This window comes from Mastigoproctus giganteus, chromosome 11 (assembly GCF_048544385.1).
Source record: "Mastigoproctus giganteus isolate SK-2022 chromosome 11, ASM4854438v1, whole genome shotgun sequence".
In the NCBI taxonomy this organism is placed as follows: domain Eukaryota; kingdom Metazoa; phylum Arthropoda; class Arachnida; order Uropygi; family Thelyphonidae; genus Mastigoproctus; species Mastigoproctus giganteus.
The window spans coordinates 116,577,835-116,602,281 of NC_143585.1; the positions used below are offsets into that span (position 1 = coordinate 116,577,835).

Consider the following 24,447-nt stretch of genomic DNA (forward strand, 5'->3'; position numbering starts at 1 on the left):
TGATTACCACTCTCTGTCTTCTCCCCCTCAACCACCCCTTTATCCATAGCAGCAATTTGCCTCCAGTGCCACACCGGCCCAATTTGTGCAGTAGTCTTCCATGTGCAACAGTATCAAAAGCCCTTCTAAGATCCAAGTATATAATATCAGAGTTATTCCCTGCATCCAGTTCTTTTGTGACTGCATCATAGTATCCAATCAAATTGGTCAGGCAAGACTTCCGCTTAACAAAACCATTCTGTGTCCGAGCTATAACTGAAGTCTTGTCTAGATGATTCTGCAGTGCTTCTTTAACCAGTGCCTCCATTAATTTTCCGGGAACAGAAGTTAAACTCACAGGTCTATAATTACTTTTGTCAGCCTTTGATCCTCCTTTGTGAATTGGGGTCACATTTGCACATCTCCAGTCCATGGGTACCTCCCCTGAGTCCAAGGAAGCTCTCATAATTATGGCTAACTAAGGGTTTGCTTACTTCCTTTGATGCTTCCTTTAATATAACTGGATAGATCCCATCCACCCCAGATGCCTTTCTTGCGTTTATCTTCAACAATTTCTCCTCCACTTTACTTCCAGTTATTACAAGATTCTCTAGCTTACTGCCAGAGTTGAATACACCTAGGGGCATTCTCCTCGCTGAATAACTCCTCATGTGTGAATGTCGATGCAAAATATTCATTTAGTTTGTTAACTACCTGAGCAGGATCATCAACAGTTGACCCATCGATTTCAAGTGGACCAATCTGATTCATCCCCTTCCTTCTAGAGTTTACATAAGTAAAGAACTCTTTGCTGTTTTTCTTTGCATCCCTTGCCAAAGATTTCTCGTAATCTGCCTTCGCCTGCCTAACCTCCTTTGTAACTTGGTTACAGATCAACTTGTATCTATCATAGGCTTCTGTGTCACGTGTTAATTTGTATGTATCCCATGCATTTTTCTTCTCTGCCATATGTCTCATTAGTTAATCTGACATCCATTTAGGCCGAAACCTTGAACAATATTTCTTAACTGGTATGTAAAGCCTAGTAGCTTCCAAGATAAGTTCTTTGAATGCTTCCCATTTTGAATTTTCTGTTGGTAACATCATCAGTTGGTCCCACTGTATAGAATTTAAATACTGTCTCAGTCCATCGTAGTCGCCTTTACAGAAGCAATAACCCTTCCCTTTACCCCCTGATGGTAGTTACCTCTTTGAGTAAATCCCACTTCAGCACACTGTGATCACTACCACCTAGTGGTTCATTTATCTGCAAATTCTTAATGCATGAAGAATCACTACTGATAATCAAATCAAGAGTATTACTCACTCTAGTTGCCTCCCAAACATGCTGATGTAGAAAACAATCCTCCAATAAATCCACAAAAGCCTTACTAGTGTCTGAGTGACCAACCCACAAATTTCAGTCAATATCTGGGAAATTAAAATCCCCCATTATAAGACTCTCTCTGATTTACTGGCCCACTCTATTTCCCTGTACAATTTCCAGAGTCATTAGGCCTATAGCACACTCCTACTCTCAATTTTGATCTCCCAATGCTTATGTCACACCAAACTGACTCGACACTGCACTGTCCAGCGATGTCGACTGGCTTCAGTTCCTTGGATTTTATGTATTTCTTAACTAATAGCATAACCCCTCCTCCCTTCCTATCCGGTCTATCCTTTCTGTAGACGTTGTACTCCCCAAATTCCAGTTCTGCATTCCTTATATCTGTGTTACATCACGTCTCTGAAATCCCCACAATATCTGCCTTTGATGTTTTGAGCAATACCTAAAATTCATCAAATTTATTTACTAAACTCCTAGCATTGGTGTACACGCAAGTATACATGCACCTGTTCTTTTTCTTAGCTACCCTAACACAACCCATGTGTTTACTTGTACTCCAATGATTCCTAGTAGTCTCTGAAATATCTTGCATCTTATTTTCCAGGCTACTGCTCATTCCAATAGAAGCAGTGCAAGAATCACTTTCACCTCTGCCAATGGCTACTGTTAATCTATTAGTCCTTGTATCCCCCCAATCTAGCAGTTTTCCGATCCACCTAACACTGCCTCAATAGCATCAGCAAACATTCTTGCACCCTTTCTATTTAAGTGTATCCCATCCCTGTAGAAGCAGTCTCTCCTGTTAACAAGTACAGACCGGGCTGAAAAAAATTCTATCCCTTGAGCCTTGCACAATCTTTCCAGGGCTGAATTGATCGACAGGGCTCTCATCATATACTCCCTCCTATCGTGTCTGGGCAGAATTGCAGACACTTTCAAATTCAACCCTAAATCACGGCTTTTTTTCAACAGTGACCTGTTATTTGTTAAGTAATTCCGCCGGTCTCCTACTCTTAATATCATTAGTGCCAACGTGTACAACTATATCATCTTTTGTGCCCTTAAAAGATGATATCCGCTCTACAACGTCATCAGCCTTTGCCCCTGGCAGACATACCCTGGTCCTGCAAGAAACAAGAAATGCTAAATCAGAAATGCTGCAAGAAACATCTACAAGAAATGCTAAATCACACACCCACTCATCATCTTTTACTTGGTTAATTGTGTTTCCTTTTATGTCCATAAAATCTGCAATGTCTTGTCTCAGATCATAAAATCGTTTTAGCATTTTACCTTTACTCAACCACCTCACTTCACAATAATAAGACACATCTTCATAATCCAAAAATAGGTCTGCCAAATACTCCTTAAATTGGCGGTGATTAAGTGTACGTGACTTAATAAAGTTAATACTGGCTACTGCAACTTCCATAACATTTGTGAATTTAATCGATTTTGCACACAGATTTTGTTGGTGGATAATGCAGTGAAAATGTTAAATTTTCCTGATGGATCTGTAGTTCTATTGCTCTTTCATGAACTGTTCCAATAAATCCCTTCCGTGCACCAACCATTGCAGGGGCTCCATCAGTGCATATGCCAGATAGTGAACTCCATTTAAGCCCAAATCTCTCAAAGACTGTGCTGACAGTTTCAAATATATCTTCACCGGTAGTTGTAGTCGTTCCTTTTAACGGCCGAAGCGCCAATAATTCTTCTGTGATGTTGAAATCCGCATCAACTACTCGAAGAAATATTGCTAGTTGTACTGTATCGGAGGCATCGGTGCTGTCATCCAAAGCAATTGAAAATGCTTTCAATCTAGCAGTCTTCTCTTTTAAACTTATTTTGATATCATAAGCTATAATTTCTATCCGTCGGACAAGTACGTCTTGACAAATGAATATTCTCAAAGTCTTTTTTTTTTTCTTTTCAGGACATATTATACTTACAACATCCAGCAGACATTCTTTGATAAATTCTCCTTCACCAAATGACTTAGAATGCTTAGCGATTTTTTTGCTTACCACAAAGCTGGCTTTGACAATGCTGTGGTGCTGCGTTCTTTGCTTGTTGAACATTTGCTGCTGGGTATCCAAGTTCTTCAACTTCTGTATTTCATCTTTTTGTAGTTGTCCATCAGTTTTTTGGTGACTGCATGTCTTGAAGTAAAGTTGTATTCTTGTCTCTTCAAGTTGTATTCTTTGTGGACAGATATGGATTCCTTGCCCAGCAAACATACAGGAAATCCTTTATTCAGAATAAAATAATAATCCTCCGTCCAGTTGTCTTGAAATTGATGATTCTCTGCATCTACTTTTTTTTTTTTTTTTTTTTTTGACGTAACCACTGACATTGTCCCAAATTTATAAGTGATATTCAGAACTGTCAAACAAACTGTCTTCTACACCACAGGCACTGAACAGACAACATCAATGCAGGCACTGAACTGACATGTTGTAACACGTTCATACAGTTGCCTCCATAGCCATGTGGGCAGGAGCAGCAGTGCATAGCACATGCTTCTTGATTAGACCGGGGTTCGAGTCCGTGACCACTAAATACAGAGGATGCAGAAAGGTCAGGGAATGACCACCGCATATCCCCAGAGCAATATGGCCTTAGTTGCTAATGCTCCTAAAAACCAAACAACAACGACGTTCACACACGCCGCTAGTCAAAGTGAGAAAGAGACCTTGGTGGGAGAAAACATGGTGTGTTTTGCGCAAGTCATATGATGTCAGCTTAATGTGAGTTAGTAGAACACACGATGTTTTCTCCCACCATGAATCAGACAAACTTTGCTGAAATAGATTAGGGCCGGATATGGCCCACGGGCCGGGGGTTGCCCCTATCTGCCATAGAGTACATAGGGGCACATATGTGCCATAGAGCATAACTGGAGGACTTTCTCTTCAGGCTGAGGATATTTCACAGTTGGGATGACCATGAAAGTCTATAGATTTGAATCCAGTGAGCATGTTATGAGATGTTCTTTGGATGATTTTGACCACCCCCTCTGCCTGGGGGGGATAATAAATGCTCAGTGGGATTCTATGTCACACCAATTTCCATCTCAATTTTTTCTCCTCCCAAACAGAAAAGTTAGTAGAACCTGTGCTACTTGGTTGTTGCAGAATGACTGGACTTCACTGAATTTTGGTCCTCTCCAAGCAGACCAAATTTCTCTGAAGTCCAGCCCTAGCTTGTCACGAGAATGTCTGTGACAAGACCAAAATTGGGAAATACTGTACAGAATTTAATGAAATATTCTGCAGAGTTTTGAGTCATCCTTGTCGTGAACCATATACGTCACCCTGTCATTTTGGAAGGAAGGCAGTCTATGACTTGTATACTATCAGGGCATAAACACTCTTCATAATTCTGTCAGGACTCTCTCTCTCTCTCTCTCTCTCTCTCTCTCTCTCTCTCTCTGTGTAACAACATGAGGTTTCATTTCATATTGTACTTCCTTTATCAAATTTCATTGATTTTTGGCAGTTACTTTGCGAACTATTCCATGTATGTAATAGTCTGCAAAATAACATCATTTATACATTAACTTTTGTTTTGCCACACAAAAGTATATATGTCTTTAATATAGGATGTAAAATGTGCGCAATTCTTTAGTTAATGTTAAAATATATGCTTTCAATTTACAGGGTACTGTGGCAACTCCTCAAGCTAGCCCTCGTCCGACTTCTACTCCTCAGCCATTTTTCAATCCTACTAGTGCATTGGCTACAGCAGCAGCAAGACAGCTAGCAGTAGCTACAGCACCAGTCTTACCAGGGGTGACATCTATAAGTTCTTTGTTCTCTGCAGAAAAGCCTGAAATTGGGCAGCAAGTTATTTCAACTGTTCCCTCAACAATCCCTGTACATTCTGCAACTTCTTCAGGTGACTACAAGTCATGAATTTATAAAATTATTTGGGTAATGAGTAATGCTAGTCAACATTTTGCTAGTAATAAAAGATTATAGTTTTGTGTATGTTACCTTTAAAGAAAATTTAAGAAATTTTGCTCTAATGGGGGATAGAGCAGATATAGATGGTTGTTTCATTCTAAATGCTGAATCCTTACCACTACCTATTTCCATTATATGATTTAATTTTAATTTTACTTATATTATTCATATTTATGCCACTTATATATTTTTGTAATATATATATAATAGATAAGCTTATAGTTGGGGCTAAAAAATGCTTATATGCATATATACACTGTATTTACTCTATACCACTCAAATTTAGCAACTCTCAAGTGTCAGCCAGAAAATTGAGGGAAAAAAACAGCAGTTTACAGGTCCTCTTTTCTGTATCATCTATATTCAGGCAATAACAATAAAAATTTGGAATTTTAATTTGAAAGTCAGGCCAAATGGATGCCACATAAATTTGTCATCATTACTAGTATATAGCTCTCTGTTTGTTGTTATTTCTTGTCTTGGTTGGCTGGTAGTTTTTCATCAAAGATTTTGCATTGCTTTTATTGGAACATGCAATGGCCTGAACAGCAAGGTGTCAGGACTTTCAAGCCCTCTTTGTGGGTCATCATGAAACATGCAAACAATGAAAGAGCCAGCAAAAAATTAAAATGCAGACGATTTTGAATAAAATCGTCTGCATTTTCTATGATGAATACAGAAGTCGTCTATGATGAATACAAAAGTAAGTTAGTGTTCTTTTTATTTGCAATTTTTGGGTAACTGTTCATAATGTTTCTTCTTTTTGTGTTGTACTGGAAGTGTCATATTTAGTATTGATTCAGTTTCTAATTTTGAAGCACTGACTGCAAATTTCATAATTAGAAGCAATATAATATAACAACATAATAATGATACCAATAACATTGTGGTCAGAGATGATTCAGAAATTGAATTATCAATTTCATTCTTAATATTTTAATATTGCATTTCTGGAAATGCAATATTAAGAGTGGCTAAAAAAATAATTTTAAATCTAGAAAACTAATTACCTTTTAGGCAAATGTACAAAATTTACAAAGATATCCATAATGTAATAGTGTTTTGTAAATGTAATTCAAACCACACCAAAAAATGTACAATGCTCACCTGATTTTTGCATTGTATATTTTTTGGTGATTTTTGTAAATTTTTTACTTAGGAAAAACTAATAAAAATAGATACTTTGTGAGTTATACATAAATTTTTAATTACTGATATCTAGTATTAATAACAGTTATATAGGGCAAGAAAGCCACAAGAACTGGTCAAAAAAAAAACAAAAAAAAAAAAAAAAAACCACATAGCAAATTATGTGTTTCTGTCCTCATGATGATAATCATCCAGTTTACATTTGAATTTCTTCAAACTGTCAGCCTCACCTTCTTGTGGAGGTAACTTGTTCTAGTAATCAATGACTCCCTTGCTAAAAGAAAACTTTCTACTATCTAATCTAAACCCCCTTCCCTTGTGATTTGGATTTTTGGTCCCTAGTTCTGGAATTCTTTATAACAGTGAAAATTCTGTCTTCATTCATTTTACTAGGCGCCTCCGTAGCCAGGTGGGAAGGAGCAGCAGTGCGTAGCACACGCTTCTTGATTAGACCGGGGTTCGAGCCCGTCACCACCAAATACGGAGGATGCGGAAAGGTTAAGGAATGACCACCGCATATCCTGGAGCAATATGGCCTTAGTTGCTAATGCTCCTAAAAACCAAACAACAACAACAACAATTCATTCATTTTACTAACCTCCTCAGAGCCTTATAAATAAACCTCAGTCAGATCATCTCTGAGGTGCCTAGTTGCCAAGCTTGTAGCCAGCATAATAAGTCTTTCCTTGTGTGATCACCCTTTTGCTGATCTTGCAATGCGAGTTGCCCATCTTTAGACCCTTTCAAGAAGCCGTATATCTTTTTCAGATGAGGTCCCCACTCTTGGACACAGTATTCCATATGCATTCCTACAGTTGCCTTATACAGTGGGATTATATTAGGATTGGCTCTTGGACCCTTGTTTCATAAGTGACATCAATGATGGGATAGAATGCTTGATGTCAAAATCTGCAGAAGACGTAAAGAATGGTAGAATGGCAGATAGTTAATGATCAGTACCAAGCACTGCTCATTCAGGACGTCTTGAGCAGGTTAAAAGAATGGTCAGAAAAGTGGCAGCTATGTTTTAATTAAAACATAGTTGCCACTTTTGGTGGGTTTAATGAAAAACAGTACAGGAAGAAAGTTATCTGGGAGTTATGATATGGGTAGATATGAAATTTTCTGAAAGGAAGTAAACAGGTAGCCAGGAAAGCCCATGGGATCCATTGACGATTTATTGACCATTAGATACATGTAGAGTTATGGATGTCATAGTCCCATTGTATAAGGCAATTGTAAGACCACATTTAGAATACTGTGTATGGATATTTCATCTGAAAAAAAGATTTGCTTCTTAAAAGGATCCAAAGATGGGCAGCTTGCATGGTGAGATTGGCCAAAGGGTAAGATCAGCCATATGAGGTCCTCATATGGTCACCCTATATGTGGGCTGCAGAGCTTGACAACCAGGCACCTCAGAGGAGACCTGATTAACACTTATAAGGCTCTGAAAGGGGTTCATCAAATGAACGAGGGTGGAATTTTCATTGTTACAGAGAATTCCAGAACTGGGAAGGGGGGGGGGATAAATTCAAATTACAGGAGAAAAGGTTTAGATTTTTAGATTAGGAAGTTTTCTTTTAGCCAGTGAATCACTGATTGTTGGAACAGGTTGGTTTCACAGATAGGTGAGGCTGACAGTTTGAATAAATTGAAAAGTCAGCTGGATTATTATTTGCTTCCTTCCTCACCTATGTGAGGAAGGAAGCAAATAATTTTTATTGTCTACTTGTTTTTTTATATTTATTTTATCTTTTTCCCAGCCAGTGTAGCTAAAGCGTGTAGCTTTTGTGCACTATATGACTATATTACTCCACCATTACTATTATTACCTCCCTATCTCTACAGGATAATGTTTGATGAATCATCGATAGGACACCATGGGCTTTCCTGCCCACCTATTTACACTGTTCATAAAACTTCATATCTGCCTGTATTGTAACTACAAGATCCCTTTCTTACTCTGTGGTTTTTAATTCAATCTCACTATGTCTATAATTTATTTTCGGGTTACTATCCCCAAGTGTAAGATCTTACATTTTGTTTCATTAAAACTCACTGCCACTTTTATGACTATTCTTGAAGCCTGCTCAAGTCATCCTTAAGGAGCATTGCTTGGCACTGATCATTAATGACTCTACAAATCTTTACATCTGCAAATTTTGACATCACCTTTTTTATCTCTTCATCGATTTTGTTTATGAAAATCAGAAACAACATGGTCCCATTTGGGCGGATTTTACTTCTTATATTATTGAAGAATGTCTGTTATTCACAACCCTCTTCTTTCTGCCTCCCCCCCTGCAGTTATCCAGCAATCCATCCAAGAAACTTTCCAGTAATTAATTTCAACATGTTCCAGCTTATGCAGTAATTTCTCATGAGGGACTGAATCAAATGCTTTGCTAAAATCCAAATAAACTATGTCAGAAATTGTTCCATACCTCCAGTTCAGTTCATGAGTAACTGTGTCAAAGTAGCTTACTAGGTTAGTTAAACCTGATTTTCCATTAACAAAATGGAATGCCACTTTTTAATGTCATTTACAAATGGCATTCTGAAGAAAATGTGTTTTTTTTTTTTTTTAAAGGATGCCATTTCTATCTAAATGTCCAAGTGTTGTTCTCTTAATCATTGACTAAGATTTTCCTTACCACCGAAGTCAGACTAACCATTTGTATTTGCAGACTTCACTTTTAGAACCACCGTTATGTATTGGTGATACGTTGGCATTTCTCTTCTGAGTACAAATCTCCTCATAATTAACCTCAATGGGCAATACACTCTGGTGGCCTCCCTCAAAACTGCTAGGTATATGCTATCAACTCCAGAACCCTTACTTGCCTTTATTCTCAAAAGTTATTTCAAATAAACTGTCATCTGCAATTTCGAAATTGCTAATCAAAATTGCGAAATTGCACACGGCTCAGCCTTACTTGAACAGCCTCTTCTCAGCACGAAGGGTCTTTCTTTAGCAACATCATTGGCACTTCATTGGCAATGTCTCCTGGGTTATCTAAGACTTTTCCACACCCAGTACAGAAGGGTCTGATCTGATTCACTTTCTTCATTGTTGTATTGGCATACATGCAAAATTCCTTGTCCCCATTATTTGCTTTCTTAGCTAGTGCTTTCTAACACACAGCCTTGGTTTCCCTAACCTTACATGTGGTACCATTACAGGTCAACTTGTAGCTGTTGTAGGCTTCAGTACTTTTTGTTGCTCCTCTACAACTATCCCATGATATCTTTTTTCTGCTGTATTAGAACAGCCAATACTGCATTCATCTATTTTGGCATCCTCCTGATGCAATATTTTCTTAATGATATTTATGCATTCATGGCTTCTGTGATTTTTTTGCTTTAAAGATTATCCATAATTCAAATTAAATGGATTCTTACAATGCTTTAAACTGTCATAGTCCCCTCTTTGAAATTATAACCTGTGTCTTTAACTACTGAAATATTTTTCTTTATCCTCAAACTGATTGCATAGACCACTACCTGCCAATGGTTCCTGTACCTTAAGCCCTGGGATGTCATGTGGTTCATGAGTAATGATGAGGTCAAGAATCTTCCCACCCCTAGTATTTTCTCTAATATGCTGATACAAATAATAATTATTTAATAATTTTTACCCATGGTGAGTTTCCCTATCATTTATTCCAGCTTATTATGGGGCACATTGAAGTCATCCATAATGACATTCACCCTTGCTTGTCCATTCACTGTAGAGACTCTTGTCATACTCTTCAATCTTCTGGTCTCTGTATTATTCCCACTCTCATTATACATTCGCTTCCAATCAACTCACACCACACAGGTTTTATGCTGGCAGACATACCTTCTTACTCAGCATAAACTCATTTCCCACTCAGGCTGCTTTTGACAAGAAGCATGATCCCACAGCCCCCTCTACCTTCCCTATCTTTCCTAAATAAATTATACATACCAGAGTGGAACTTGTCATTCTCAATTTTCAGGAGCTACCATGGTTCTATTAGCCCCATTATGTCAGCACTAGTTGGCCTAACCAGGAGTTCATATTCAGCCATTTTATTGACAGTATGCCTGACATTACTGCTAGCACAGTTAAGACTATGTATTATTCTGAAATTTACTATCTTAACACTCCTTGATGTTATTTAGGCTTGTTACTATAGTTTTACCTTCCCCCTCATTTGAAACATTACTATCCTGAGAACATCTTGCCAAAATCGCTCGTTGTGGCAACAAACAGGAATGAGTGCAATTAATACTTGCACTTACCTCAAGAATTCCTGTTTGTTGTCATAACAGGCGACATTGGCAAGACGTTCTAAGGTATATACTACCCTCATAATGTATGTGTATATATTACCTTTCTATCTCCTAAGTAGTAGTTTATCTGAACACTTAGGGTATCATCAATGATACTGACTAAAATACTTGCGCCATCTTTGTTTAAATGAATATTGTCAATATTGTCTCTACAAAATACATAATGCATGTCTCTACATGCATTATGAGGATAATATATACACCTATATCTACCCTTAGAACGTCTTGCCTTCTGTCTATAAATGAGGGCCATCCTGAGTAAAATCTTCCCCCACCTCCCAGAGCCTAGCAGATTCTCGTAAGTCTTGATTAAATCCACAAGGCTTTTTGCATGTAATCCCTCGTGTCTGTGGACAGCATTGCAGACGCATACACATTCTGATCTAACTTGCTGCATTTTTTCAGCATGGACCATATATTTATTCAACAATTGGTGAGGTTGTGTTCACTGATATTGTTAGCCCTCACACGACTAATAATGCTCTCTTTACTCACCCCTTAAGATCTGACAATCTGTTGGTAACATCATCAAAGTAGTAATCCTGGCAAACAAACTCTGGTTCATGTCCACCTGTCTTTAATGTCAAGTGATGCATCCCCAGATTAGGGGTGCATCACTTCACAGGTCACAAGACACTTGAGTCAGTGATGAGCTCCCAGTTACATTTGTTTCTAGGGCAAGCACTCATTTCTTTAGTGACTCAGATTCTTCTCATAATGCACAAAGTTCCAATTTGAGATACTTGGGTACAACATAAAGAATCGCCGGTTGAACTAGGTTTGTCTACCAGAGTGATCTTAGAATACGTGCCATAGACTGTGCAATTGACGAACTCATGACCCACACTGGAAATGCCTGCACAGATTTCCATCTGAGCCATTATGTCCTTGACTTTTTATTGTAAGTGGATCTTGTAATAACCATTATTTAGGAAAAATTTGAACTTTAGAAAGATTCCAAAATTTAAATTTAAATTAACAATAATTAACAAGGTATTACAGAAATTAAACTGTTAACAAAACTTAAGTTACTAGTGAAATTAAATTTAAGCTACCAAACAAAAGTTACAAAGTTCCCACCAAACTATTGATAACAAAGGCTAAAATAAATATTAAGCTGTAGCTTTCCAAATTCTTATCCAGTGGTGGATTATAGTGGGCTCGTGAGAGTCCATTGTTATTTTTTTTTGAAAATTTGTGAGCCCATTGTTGAGACGATCATTTATTTTACAAATGAAATCCTGGATGCAGTTATTGAGTATTCAGAGCTGAAAGTACGGTGGGACGGGCGGGGCCCCATTCCGAGCATTTTAATGGCGCAGTCGATCAGTTATGAATTTTAAAATTGTTTAATTTTTGATTTAATTACAGTCGGACCTCTGTTTAGCCAACTTCTTTATACCGAATATTTTAAAATTCCTCTTGGTAATTACATTTAAAATACAGTAGTTTCCGTTGAATAAAAATAATTTCCATGTAATGAATGGATTAGGAGAGACAACTTTGTATTCTCACCTCTGGCCTTTAGGTAATTAGAAAGCACGAATTAAGGGTGAAAGTGATTACTGTTCCACAACGTTAATGGTGTCCGTAAAACCTATGCAGCCACATTCCGAGAAGTCGCGCTAGTCAATTTGCTTTCCAGTTAGAGGATTAAGAAGATTCCTGACATGGATAATAGCCTGTGGTCAACCTGTGTTGTGGTTACCCTTTATTCTGACAAATGGGCGTATGTTTTTTGGAGAAGTGAGTGATCCAGTTTTTCAGTAAATTTCTCTGTCTATGTTTACATGGTCACAGTAGCTGAATATCTGAGTGATTCCGATATTTTGCACAGTATTCAAAGAACTAGTGACAGTAGTAACGTAGTGGGGGGGGGGATTGAGGCAACTAAGATATTATATAAATTTTACGAAGTTACAAAGATGAAATGTTGGCAGATTTTGAAATTTCGTCTAGGCTTTCACTGTGTAGGAAAATGTTCTAAAATATAATGGCATACAGGCAATAATTAAAAAAAACAAAAAACAAAAACTGTATCCATTATATCACCAATCTCTAAAAAAACCAGTGTGAAATTAAAGATGATTGCTAAAGAACTTGATGTGGAAACTACAAAGATTGGTCGTGTGTTCGGGCTACGAAGAGCAGCTTGTAGCTTGCGGATGGTAATTGTGGGTTAAAGGAATTATCCTGCATTGTGCAAACATTTTGAATCAGAAGTTAAATATTCGGGATTGTTAAATCGACTTTTAAATCTGGAATTTCTTAACCATTTAGCACTAATGATCGACATCCTGCAGGAGCTCTCTTACATTTCAGAAGCTTTACAGATTCACTATGGTAAAAGAAGATAAATTAATTATTCGAACTATCAATGCTATTGCTAATTTGAAAAATTCTGAAGGAAATTATGAAGCTAAAATTGAGAGCATGTTGTGAAGTGGAAAGAATTTGAAGGAAACAAAATCGAAAGTAAGAACAGTAAAATTATCTCATGACAAGTTATTGAATGCATTGTTTTAGCCTTAAAGGATAAGTTATTAATGCAACAGGGCGATTTTAAATTAAATAAAGAAAATAATGATACCATTGAAAGAAATTTTAAACGTATGCTACCAGAAATCGTGGAATGTGAAAGAACCTTCGTCTCAGTGGCAAGACTGTGAAAACTGAATAAGAAATTTTATTTTCTGATAATATATGAAATAAATATTAATGATTTTAGAGATTTTGTTGAAGACAGTTTATCCTTAAAATCGAGTAAAATTCCCTTTCCAATTAAGAAAGCCAGAAATATCTTTGAAACCACTGCGATTAGCGGTGCTTGAAGCTTAACGAGCTTTCAGTGTAATGAATATTATCATGTGAATGAATGAATAAACGAATGAATAATGTTGGCAATTAAACACGTTGCATATTATGGTGACCATACATCTAAATGGAAAACCAATGCTTCAGTTTGATTCAGATTTTTATGTCAAATCATTCCTCTGTAATAATAGCTCAGCTATTGAGCAAAGAAGATCGAAAACAAATATTAATAAAGAAGTAAATTGCATATGGCAATTTTTTAGAATAAAATTTTCTTGAATATTTGTGCAATTTTTTTTCATGTAATCTGTGATTTTTGTGTACCTTTTCTAGAACAGTTTGTTTTTTATGTAATATTCGTTTTTATATTCTAGAGTGTTTTGTGATAATTCATTGTTTGTAATATGGGAAATATTTTTGTTATTTTTTATTCACAATATTAAAATTTTATCATGAAAAAAATGTATCCATTTTATTTCCATACTTGTCAAAAAAAAAAAAAAAAAAAAAAGAATAAAAAAGTTGTGCGTCTGCCAAGCATGCCTGGTAGACGATTTTATGCTTCCTTCATCCTTCACGTTTCTTTTAGATATTTTGATTTGTATATATTGATTACAAAATAAAAGAGATTTTGTATTGTAAATATTTTATTGATCATTCACAAATTTCCATAATTTCTGGAAGACAGTATATATATATTTTTTTGTATTTAATTATTTACACTAAAAAACTGGAACTGCAAAATTTCTGAAGACTAGACCACAACTCAAACCCACTGTGTAATCCTATGTCGTGTTGGATACTTAATACAGGACTTTTATTATCTATCACTGTTGTGGTGATAAGTCATATGAATGTAATACTAGCAGAATTGAAATAAAAGTGAAAAGGACTCATTGTTGTAGGCCAGGGGTCAGCAACCTGTTTTGAGTGAAGAGTCATTTTTGATTTAATTAAAAAAAAAAAAAAAAGAGAGAGAATCCAAAGAGCCACACTTCAGCTCAAGTTGGGGGGTAGGGCGGGGGAGTTTTTTAAGAAATGGAATAGAGTGGGAAGGTGTTTTATTAAAAATATATATATTTTGAAATTTTATTTATTAATACTGAAAAAACATAACAAACATCCAGTTAGGTACAAATTAATGTCACCATGATTGTGAGATTTTAAGGGGGCAAAGAGAGCATTATTATTCACCTGGGGGCTAATGATATTAAGCACACACGAGCTGATGATTTTTTGGATGAATACAGTGTTCAAGTATGGAGACTGCACCTAAAAAAACATCATTGTGCTTCTTGAAAGGGTCCAAAAAAGGGCAGTGCACCTGGTGAGATCAGCAAAGAGGGCATCTATATGAGGAAAGACTTTGAATATGTGAGCTGCATATCTAGTTTGGAGTTCATGCCACGTATAGTGAAAATAGCAATCCTCTGGCTAACAGGAGAGATTGCTTCTACAGGGATGGGATAAACTAAAATAGAAAGGGTGCAAGAATTTTTGCTGATGCTGTCGAGGCAGAGTTAGGTGGGTCGGAAAACTGCTAGTTGGGGGGATACAAGGACTAATAGATTAACAGTAGCCACTGGCAGTGGTGGAAGTGATTCTTGCACTGCTTCTATTGAAATGAGCAGAGGCCTGAAAAACAAGATGCAGGATATTTCAGAGACTGCTGGGAGTCATTGCGGTACAGGTAAACACATGGGTTGTGTTAGGGTAGCCAAGAATAGAAACAGGTGCATGCATACCTGCGTGTACACCAATGCTAGGAGTTTGATAAATAAATTTGATGAATTTGAAGTATTGCTCAAAACATCAAAGGCAGATATTGTTGGGATATCAGAGACGTGGTGTCACACAGATATAAGGAATGCGGAACTGGAATTTGGGGAATACAATGTGTATAGAAAGGATAGACAGGACAGGAGGGGAAGAGGGGTTATGCTATTATTAAGAAACACATCAAGTCCAAGGAAGTGAAGCCAGTCGACATCGATGGACAGGGCAGTGTCGAGTCAGTTTGGTGTGACATAAGCATAGGGAAATCAAAATTGAGAGTAGGAGTGTGCTATAGGCCTAATGACTCTGATGAGTATAATAAGATATTGTACAGGGAAATAGAGTGGGCCAGTAAATCAGAGAGTCTTATAATGGGGGATTTTAATTTCCCAGATATTGACTGGAATTTGTGGGTTGGTCACTCGCACACTAGCAAGGCTTTTGTGGATTTATTGGATGATTGTTTTCTACATCAGCATGTTGGTGAGGCAACAAGAGGGAGCAATACTCTTGATCTGATTATCAGTAGTGATTCTTCATGCATTAAGAATCTGCAGACAAATGAACCACTAGGTGGCAGTGATCACAGTGTGTTGAAGTGGGATTTACTCAAGGAGGTAACTACCATCAGAGGTAAAGGGAAGGGTTTTTGTTTTCGTAAAGGCAACTATGATGGTCTGAGACAGTATTTAAATTCTATACAGTGGGACCAACTGATGATGTTACCAACAGCAAACTCAAAATGGGAAGCATTCAAGGAACTAATCTTGGAGGCTTCCAGGCTTTACATACCAACTAAGAAATATTGTTCAAGGTTTAGGCCTAAATGGTTGTCAGATGAACTAATGAGACATGTGGCAGAGAAGAAAAATGCATGGGATACATACAAATTAATGGGTGACATGGAAGCCTATGATAGATATAAGTTGGTCTGTAACCAAGTCACAAAGGAGATTAGGCAGGCAAAGGCAGACTACGAAAAATCCTTGGCAAAGGATGCAAAGAAAAACAGAAAAGAGTTCTTTACCTATTTAAACTCAAGAAGGAAAGGGATGAATCAGATTGGTCCACTGGATATTGATGGTTCAACAGTTGAGGATCCTGCTCAGGTGGCTAACAATCTAAACGAGTATTTTGCATCTACATTCACGCATGAGGAGTTATTCAGGAAGGAGAATGATGTAGGTAAAGTAAACATTGGCAGTGAGCTGGATGATTTTGTAATAACTGAGAGGAAAGTGGAGGAGAGACTGTTGAGGATAAACATAAAAAAGGCACCTGGGGTGGATGGAATCTATCCAGTTATATTAAAGGAGGCAGCAAAGGAAGTAAGCAAACCCCTAGCCATAATTATGAGAGCTTCTCTGGACTCAGGGGAGGTACCCATAGACTGGAGATGTGCAAATGTAACCCCAATTCACGAAGGAGGATCAAAGGCTGACACAAGTAATTATAGACATGTTAGTTTAACTTCTGTTCCAGGTAAATTAATGGAGGCACTGGTTAAAGAAGCACTGCAGGATCATCTGGACAAGAATTCAGTTATAGCTCAGACGCAGCATGGTTTTGTTAAGGGCAGGTCTTGCCTGACCAATTTGATTGGATACTATGATGTAGTCACAAAAGAACTGGATGCAGGGAATAACTTTTATATTATATATTTGGATCTTAGAAAGTCTTTTGATACTGTTGCACATGGAAGACTGCTGCACAAATTGGAGCAGTGTGGCATTGGAGGTAAATTGCTGCTATGGATAAGGGGATGGTTGAGTGGCAGAAGACAGAGAGTGGTAATCAATGGACACTGCTCAACGTGGACTAATGTTATTAGTGGAGTTCCTCAGGGTTCAGTGTTGGGTCCGTTGTTGTTTTCGGTGTTTATGAATGATATTGATGATGGGATATCAAGTTTAATGTCCAAGTTTGCAGATGATACAAAGGTTGGCAGGGTTGTTAAGGACACCACTGACGCTATGCTGCTGCAACAGGATCTGGAAAGGTTGAACAGATGGGCTGAGAGGTGGCAAATGAAGTTTAACATTGACAAATGTAAAGTACTACATATGGGAAACAGTAACCCCAGAGCAACGTATGAACTCTGCGGTACTACACTGACAGTGGTGGAGAATGAAAAGGACCTGGGGGTAATTGTGCAGGCAGATATGAAGTTCTCTGAGCAGTGCAGACGAGCTGCAAGAGTAGCTGATGGTGTATTGTTGATGATATACAGGAATTTTTCTAGCAGGGATAAGGAGGTGATTATTCCCTTGTATAAGGCAGTGGTTAGGCCACATCTTGAGTACTGTATACAGGTCTGGAGGCCTCATTTCAAGAAGGATGTAGAGCTGCTGGAACGGGTACAGAGAATGGCAACAAGATTAGTGAATGGAACAAAGGGTTGCTCTTACGAAGAAAGGCTTAAGTTTTGCAAATTACAGAGTCTGGAGACTAGGCACCGGCGAGGTGATCTGTTGGAGGTGTATAAGGCTTCGAATGGTTTGAGCATGCTCAATGCCAATAGGATTCTTCATCTTGCTCAGAATAATCAGCTCAGAGGGCATAAATTCAAATTGAGGAAGGACGGATGTCGGATAGATGTGTGGAAATTTGCCTCTGGCCAGCGGGTGGTTGGTTGGTGGAACCGACTTCCATCACTTGTTGTTGAAGTTGATAGCCTAAACAAATGTAAGGCTCAACTGGACAGGTATTTCGAGCGAACGGAGGGGTGAAATGGGAGTGGTGTGTTTTTTTTTTTTTTTTTGGCTGATGCTGAATAAGCTTGCTTTCTTGCATCATATGCCTCTACTAATGCTAATGCTAACTCTAAGGCCACATGGTTGTTTGCACAATCTTGGCTTAAACTCCAAGACCACACAGTGGATTGCTAATTTTGTGTATGCAGTAATAGAATACAGAACCAAGAACAAAGCTGCAATACAATATCCGCATATGCTATCTGTCTCCCATCTCCACTATGAACTTATCAAGGGTTCTGAGGTTTAGCTGCAATAACAATTACAGTTAAACCTCACAACCTTGATACTTCAAGCACAGGCTCTGATTCTGATTTTTCTAAATAAATGTAGTGAATTTGTAAGTACACGTGAACTTGAAGACAAAGTACTTTGTCTTTGAACTGAATGATTCAGGTTGAATAGAAAAAATCTGCTGACATCTGGCAATTCATTTGCTTTGTATAGGTAGAGAGGAAAAACAATTAATCCTCTTCTACTCCAGGTAGGTACCCCTCTTGTTCTGTACTGATGCAGATGGTTTAATGAATGCACTGGGAATGTATGATCCATTGGAATGGAGATTTTTGATTAGCAGCTTGACGACAAGTTTAAAAGGAATTCTTCAGTCCTATACGCTTAAAGTTAATATATTGTGCTTACAAATGAATGATTTGTGGAGCTAACCATACTTATTGGAACCACAAAATTCCCTTGCGCGCTGTGTTTATTGTATTTTTTTTTTTTATGGCTGGTTGGGGGAGCTCCCCCCAAATTCCCAAACTTTATATTGTGTTTAGCATCCTTTTGCAAAGAGGAAAGGTGCAAGCAATGTTGGTGTTTGTTGTTGCACAGAAATCCATGAGAATCAAGTTTGTACAAGGAACAGAGTCTCTAGAGGTGTCAGTGGCACAGGAATGAAAAGCAGTGCATTGAAGAAAGCAAAATCACACTTGTGGGAGTTCATAATTACCTCCCAGCAGCCAAATGTGAAACCCATTTAGACAATTCTCCATTTGAATCTGAAAATAATGACATCACACTCTCCTCCAATTAGTACAGTGATAAACCTCTTGGAAACCGATTTATCTATACCAGCAAGAGACAGTCATTTGCCCTGTTTTTTTTTTTTTTTTTTTTTCACTATTCAGTACGCACACGTATATTCTTTATTTTTTGGACTTGATACAGCAGGCAATGTTACGTTATGCAAGTCATTCATTTTTAGGCATAATTAATTTCTCACTATGCCCATAAGGAATTATCCAATAACTGTTCATAAGTTAAGTCTATTTTAGTTATTTTTTAATCTTAAAATTTAATTTGAAATATGCTCACCAGTAACACTTTTCAGTATCACACTTTTCAGTCAACTGTCTGGGGATTCTGTTGTCCCTCCAGTGACAGAACTTGCACTTAGCTTCCCTGCACGGGTGACTGAAACTAGGTTGACTGGGAAAATCCATTATATATTAACAATTCATGGCACTGCTGTGACTGGTTGGTACTATTTGTTTCCACCATTATATTATTGGCAACCTTGTGTCAAGCAGTAAACAGATGTATCAAATCTAAATCAGTGGCCAGGCTGTAGATTGGGAGAAAACTCCTGATTGGAAATACAACTTACATCATGCATCTATTAAACCCCTATTAAGTATGCTTCATGATCCCAATATTTCATTATACTAAGAAATGCAGATTAATGCAAAATTTAAAATAGCCTAATCAGTAATCACACGTCTCAGTGCTGTGTTTGTTACCACTTGGCTGCTTATTTAGATTCCATACATTTACTTACTGCTTGACACAGAGTTGCTAATAGAGCTACTTGCTGTCTGTTAATGGAAACAGATTGTTTTTAAAATGGGGATAACTAACCTTTCCTGGCATTATATTGAGGCTATTTTGAATTTTGTATTAACGTGCATTGCAGTAGCACCCTATTTTTTAGTGTATTAAATTTAATGTAAAGTATCAGTTAACCAAATGTTAAATAAATTAGTAGTCATACTAGTTTGTAGACTAATGTGCCTTCAGTATCTATATCAGACATGCTGATGATGACTTTAGATAAACCCGTAACAGGGAAACGGGTTCCAGAGTTGTTAACCAGTTTATTAGATAGAATTTAAAGTGGTACAATATAGAATTTAAAGTTTTACAATAAAAATAGTAATATATAGTAAATATCTGAAGGTTTGCATTTTTAGTAATAAAAAGGAAAAATTGCAGAAATTGCTGAATGATTTTATGTTAAATAATAATAATTATTATTATTTCTTATATTATTATTAAATCATGTTTTTTATGTTTAGGTTTGCTAATACCTAAATCTTTTTTTTTTTTTTTCTTTTTACTTTAAGCTCCTACTTTGTCAAAACTATTAGAAATGCCTCCAAGTACTCCAGGAAAACTTCCACCTTTACCTATTATTCATACTTCAGAGATTTCTTCATCTTCAGACTCAGTTTCCATTGTATCAACACCAACTAAGCAGGCTTCATTACTGTCGCCATCATTTAGTACAAATGTAACAGATAATAATTTAAGTACAGTTACCTTAACAACTACTTCACTTACTGACACAGTAACCCCAATAGCATTTCCAAGTTTCAGTGAAAATGGTATTTGTAGGAAAGTATGTGACAATACACCTGAGAATCAAGTTGAAATTAAAATGAATCTGCCTTCACCTGTATCTCCATCCCATGAATCAAAGGCCATTGATGGTGAGGAAGAAAAAGTAGATGGTATTTTTGATTGTTCAGCTAATTTAGAGACAAAAAAGGAAAATGAAGCTCTTAAAATTACAACTAGTGATAATGATGAAAAAGAAGAAAAAATTGAAGTTGTCTTGGAGAAGCCAGCTACTGTAATTGCAGAAGTATCTGTAAAGAAAGATGAGCCAGAAGGTATGTGTGTATGTTTGTTAATCTATTTATATATGATATGTTTTTATTGCAGCTTAACTTTTGTTATGTGTTTTCTTCCCTTCTAACATTTGTTTCTGGTATAAAGATACATAATACAGCTTATTTCAGACCATCCTTCTGATTTATTGTTTAATATTTATTTGTATATATTCTCCATATCCAAACAGTGTTATAATCAAAGTAGTCTTTTATAAATGTAGTGTCTAAAAATTTGAATAGCACTGCTGCACTTCGCCTCAAACTTGAGGTACCATCAGAAAATTGTCCGTTAATTTCCATCTTATAAGTTTTGCCTCTTTCAGTTCATAGTTTTTATGTAACATAACAAGAACATGCACATCATATATTATGCAAGTTTTTTTTTTAAACTCATTTTTGAAAAGTTACTATTTATATCTTTTGTCATCTCATATCTTGTAAGTTAAACAATCATTTGGTTGTCATATGACAATTCAGTGATAGTTTGGCTCATTTACTGATGAGTTGCCAACAATTTGCGGAAATTTGCCTTTAGCCAGCGGGTGGTTGGTTGGTGGAACAGACTTCCATCCCTTGTGGTGGAGGTTGACAGCCTAAATAAGTTTAAGGCTCAGCTGGACAGGTATTTTGAACGAACAGAGGGGTGAAGTGGAAGTGGGTTATTTATTTTATTTATTTTTTTTTTTTTTTGGCTGATGCTGCATAAGCTTGCTTTCTTGCATCAAATGCCTCTACTAATGCTAACAAGCACTAAAAGAGCCATATGGGGAAGGAGGCCATATTACTAATAACATAGTTTTTAGTTTTTATTTTAAGAGAAGTATTACTTATTGGTAATGTGGCATGGGGAAACTTGTGGTAGTGGCTTTGAAAAATGAGGGATCAGTGTTTTTTCATAAGACACTAGTCTTATGAAAGTTTCATAGTTTTTTGTCTCCCCCCCCTTCTCTTGCTTATTATTATTATTATTTTTTTTTTTTTTAAGGAGCATTAGTAACTAAGGCCATATTGCTCCGGGGATATGTGGTGGTCATTCCCTGACTTTTCCGCATCCTCCGTATTTGGTGGTCACGGGCTCGAACCCTGGTCTAATCAAGAAGCGTATGCTACGCACTGACACTCCTGTCCACCTGGCTAAAGAGGTGCCTTCTCTTGCTGTAAAATAAGGATAAAAAATTCTCTACAGCTAAACATTAAAAGTTAGAATATGAAATTTCCTTTTGCGGGCCAGGTATAACTTGTATGTTTCTAAATATGTGACAAATCAGTTTTATTGCACACAAACAGAAACTTGTTTTGAAAATCATGGCTCTGTTTGTAAAGGAGCAACTGAGATACATAAGGAACTGATAGTAGCTGGTGATATTGTAATATTCGATAATAATATCACTATTTAGGTGGATTTTGATTTAAAGGTGAATAAATATGGTCAGAATATTTTGCAGTTTGTTAGGTAAACAAGAATGAAAATTGAAACCAAATAAAGAAGAAATTATAGAGTATTAATTTGTTAAATCATTGATTTTGAATCCTAGTATGGAATAATTAGTTTTGAACCCATAATCATTTCTCACCACTTCAGATTATCAGAGAAATTTGAAATTCATAAAATTCTTTGCATAACTTTGAGATCATTGCATCAGTGTATGCGTTTCTATCATGAGGGAGGTACCTGAATGTAAAATTTATCTGCCAAATTTCTCAAATACTGAATAAAGTTGCAGCAAATCTGAAGAAGTTAAAAATGGTAGTAGAATTTAATATTTTTTATTCCGTTTATTATTTGTTTGTGATTCTTGATTTTAATAGAATTTTTTTAAAAAATTTGCTAACTTAAATGTGACATCATAATTGTGTAATACAAAATTATAGAAAATCAAAGAAAAGAAAAAAAAAAAAAAAATACAACTGAAATAAAAGGGAAAGGGGTGTTGCTTGTATGCTGTAGGGAGCCCTTGATGAATCCAGCAGTTGTTGCACCTTGATTTGTAACAAAAGGGATTACATTAAATCCAACAGGTGCTTAACTTTTTTTTTTTTCTGAAAAGTTAGTTTATTTTAAATTCTATTTGGATATACCATTGTTTGGCCTTAATGGATTGCATTAAGGTCAAACTTCTTTATGAAGGGGATATTCTTAGCTGTAGTGAGTTATTTTCATTTACAATGTGAACAAATGTAACTTGTCTGCCATTTTGACCTCCATTTGATATTGCAGGTAACAAAGCTCAATTACAGAATAAAATGTATCAACATTCAGACAGACGTAACTGTTATAAGCTTCTTTAAATAAACAAATTGTATGGCATATTAATGCTAAGAATAGTTGTATGGTGGTGCCTTCTGAAATTTCTTTCAAAACTCAATTTGTGAGTTTTAAAGGAATATCAGACCAACAGTTGCAGTGTTTCATTTTAATTAACTTTAAAACATAACCAACAATTGGAGTGCAAAGCTTTAATTTTAAAAGGAAGAAATACATGTTCCCATTACATTACAGAAAAAAAGTTTAAGTTTTATCTTAATAAGTACCATCAGGGGTAAAGGGAAGGGTTTTTGCTTTTGTAAAGGTGACTACAGTGGTCTGAGACAGTTATTAAATTCTATACAGTGGGACCAACTGATAATGTTACCAACAGCAAATTTTAAATGGGAAGCATTCAAAGAATTAACCTTGGAAGCTACTAGGCTTTTCATACCAATTAAGAAATATTGTTCAAGGTTTAGGCCTAAATGGATGTCAGATGATCTAATGAGACATGTGGCAGAGAAGAAAAATGCATGGGACACATATAAATTAACAAATGACACAGAAGCCTGTGGTAGATATAAGCTGATCTGTAATCAAGGTTAGGCAGGAAAAGGCAGAGTATGAGAAATCTGTGGCAAAGGATGCAAAGAAAAGCAGCAAAGAGTTCTTTACGTATGTAACCTCTAGAATGGGGATTCTCAACTGGGCAATATCATCCCCTGAGGGGCCAAAAATTGGTTTTTGGGTGGAAAAAAAAATCAGGGGTATTACAATGGTTTTGTGGTCCTCAAGTTCAACCCTACCAGATGACATCTTATTCCTTAATATTTAATTTCTCTCCTTGGGTTTTCTTTCCCCTGAGACGACTGATTTTTAACATATATAACATTTTTAACATTTTTAACGTATATCAAAATTTCACACTCATAAGGAGTGAGTGTGAAATTTTGATAAAAGGAAGATAGTCGGCATGATTTAATTCAACCACCTTTGCTTTTCATAGGCATTAAATGCCTAAGTGCTTTCAAGGTAATGTCTCCACAATCCTTGCCGTTTGTACCTTTCTGACATCAGAAAGGCACAAAGGTGGCAGGCATTAGAAAGAAAACTGATGCGGGACTTACCTTATGGGTTTGGGGCAATTTTTTTTTAGGCTTCCAGGTATTGACAGCCTGGTAGTGGGATTGTT

The 24,447-nt window shown here is 36.6% G+C and overlaps 1 protein-coding gene across 1 annotated transcript in view; it reads left to right on the top strand.

Annotated features, from left to right (window-relative positions):
* LOC150078371 (uncharacterized) overlaps positions 1-24,447 on the top strand; it is a 313,332-nt gene that overhangs the window by 201,525 nt on the left and 87,360 nt on the right. The window contains exons 9-10 of the mRNA XM_090384546.1: positions 4,993-5,230; positions 20,459-21,007. Coding sequence (XP_090240672.1) covers positions 4,993-5,230; positions 20,459-21,007 — 787 coding nt within the window. The remainder of the gene's footprint in view (positions 1-4,992; positions 5,231-20,458; positions 21,008-24,447) is intronic.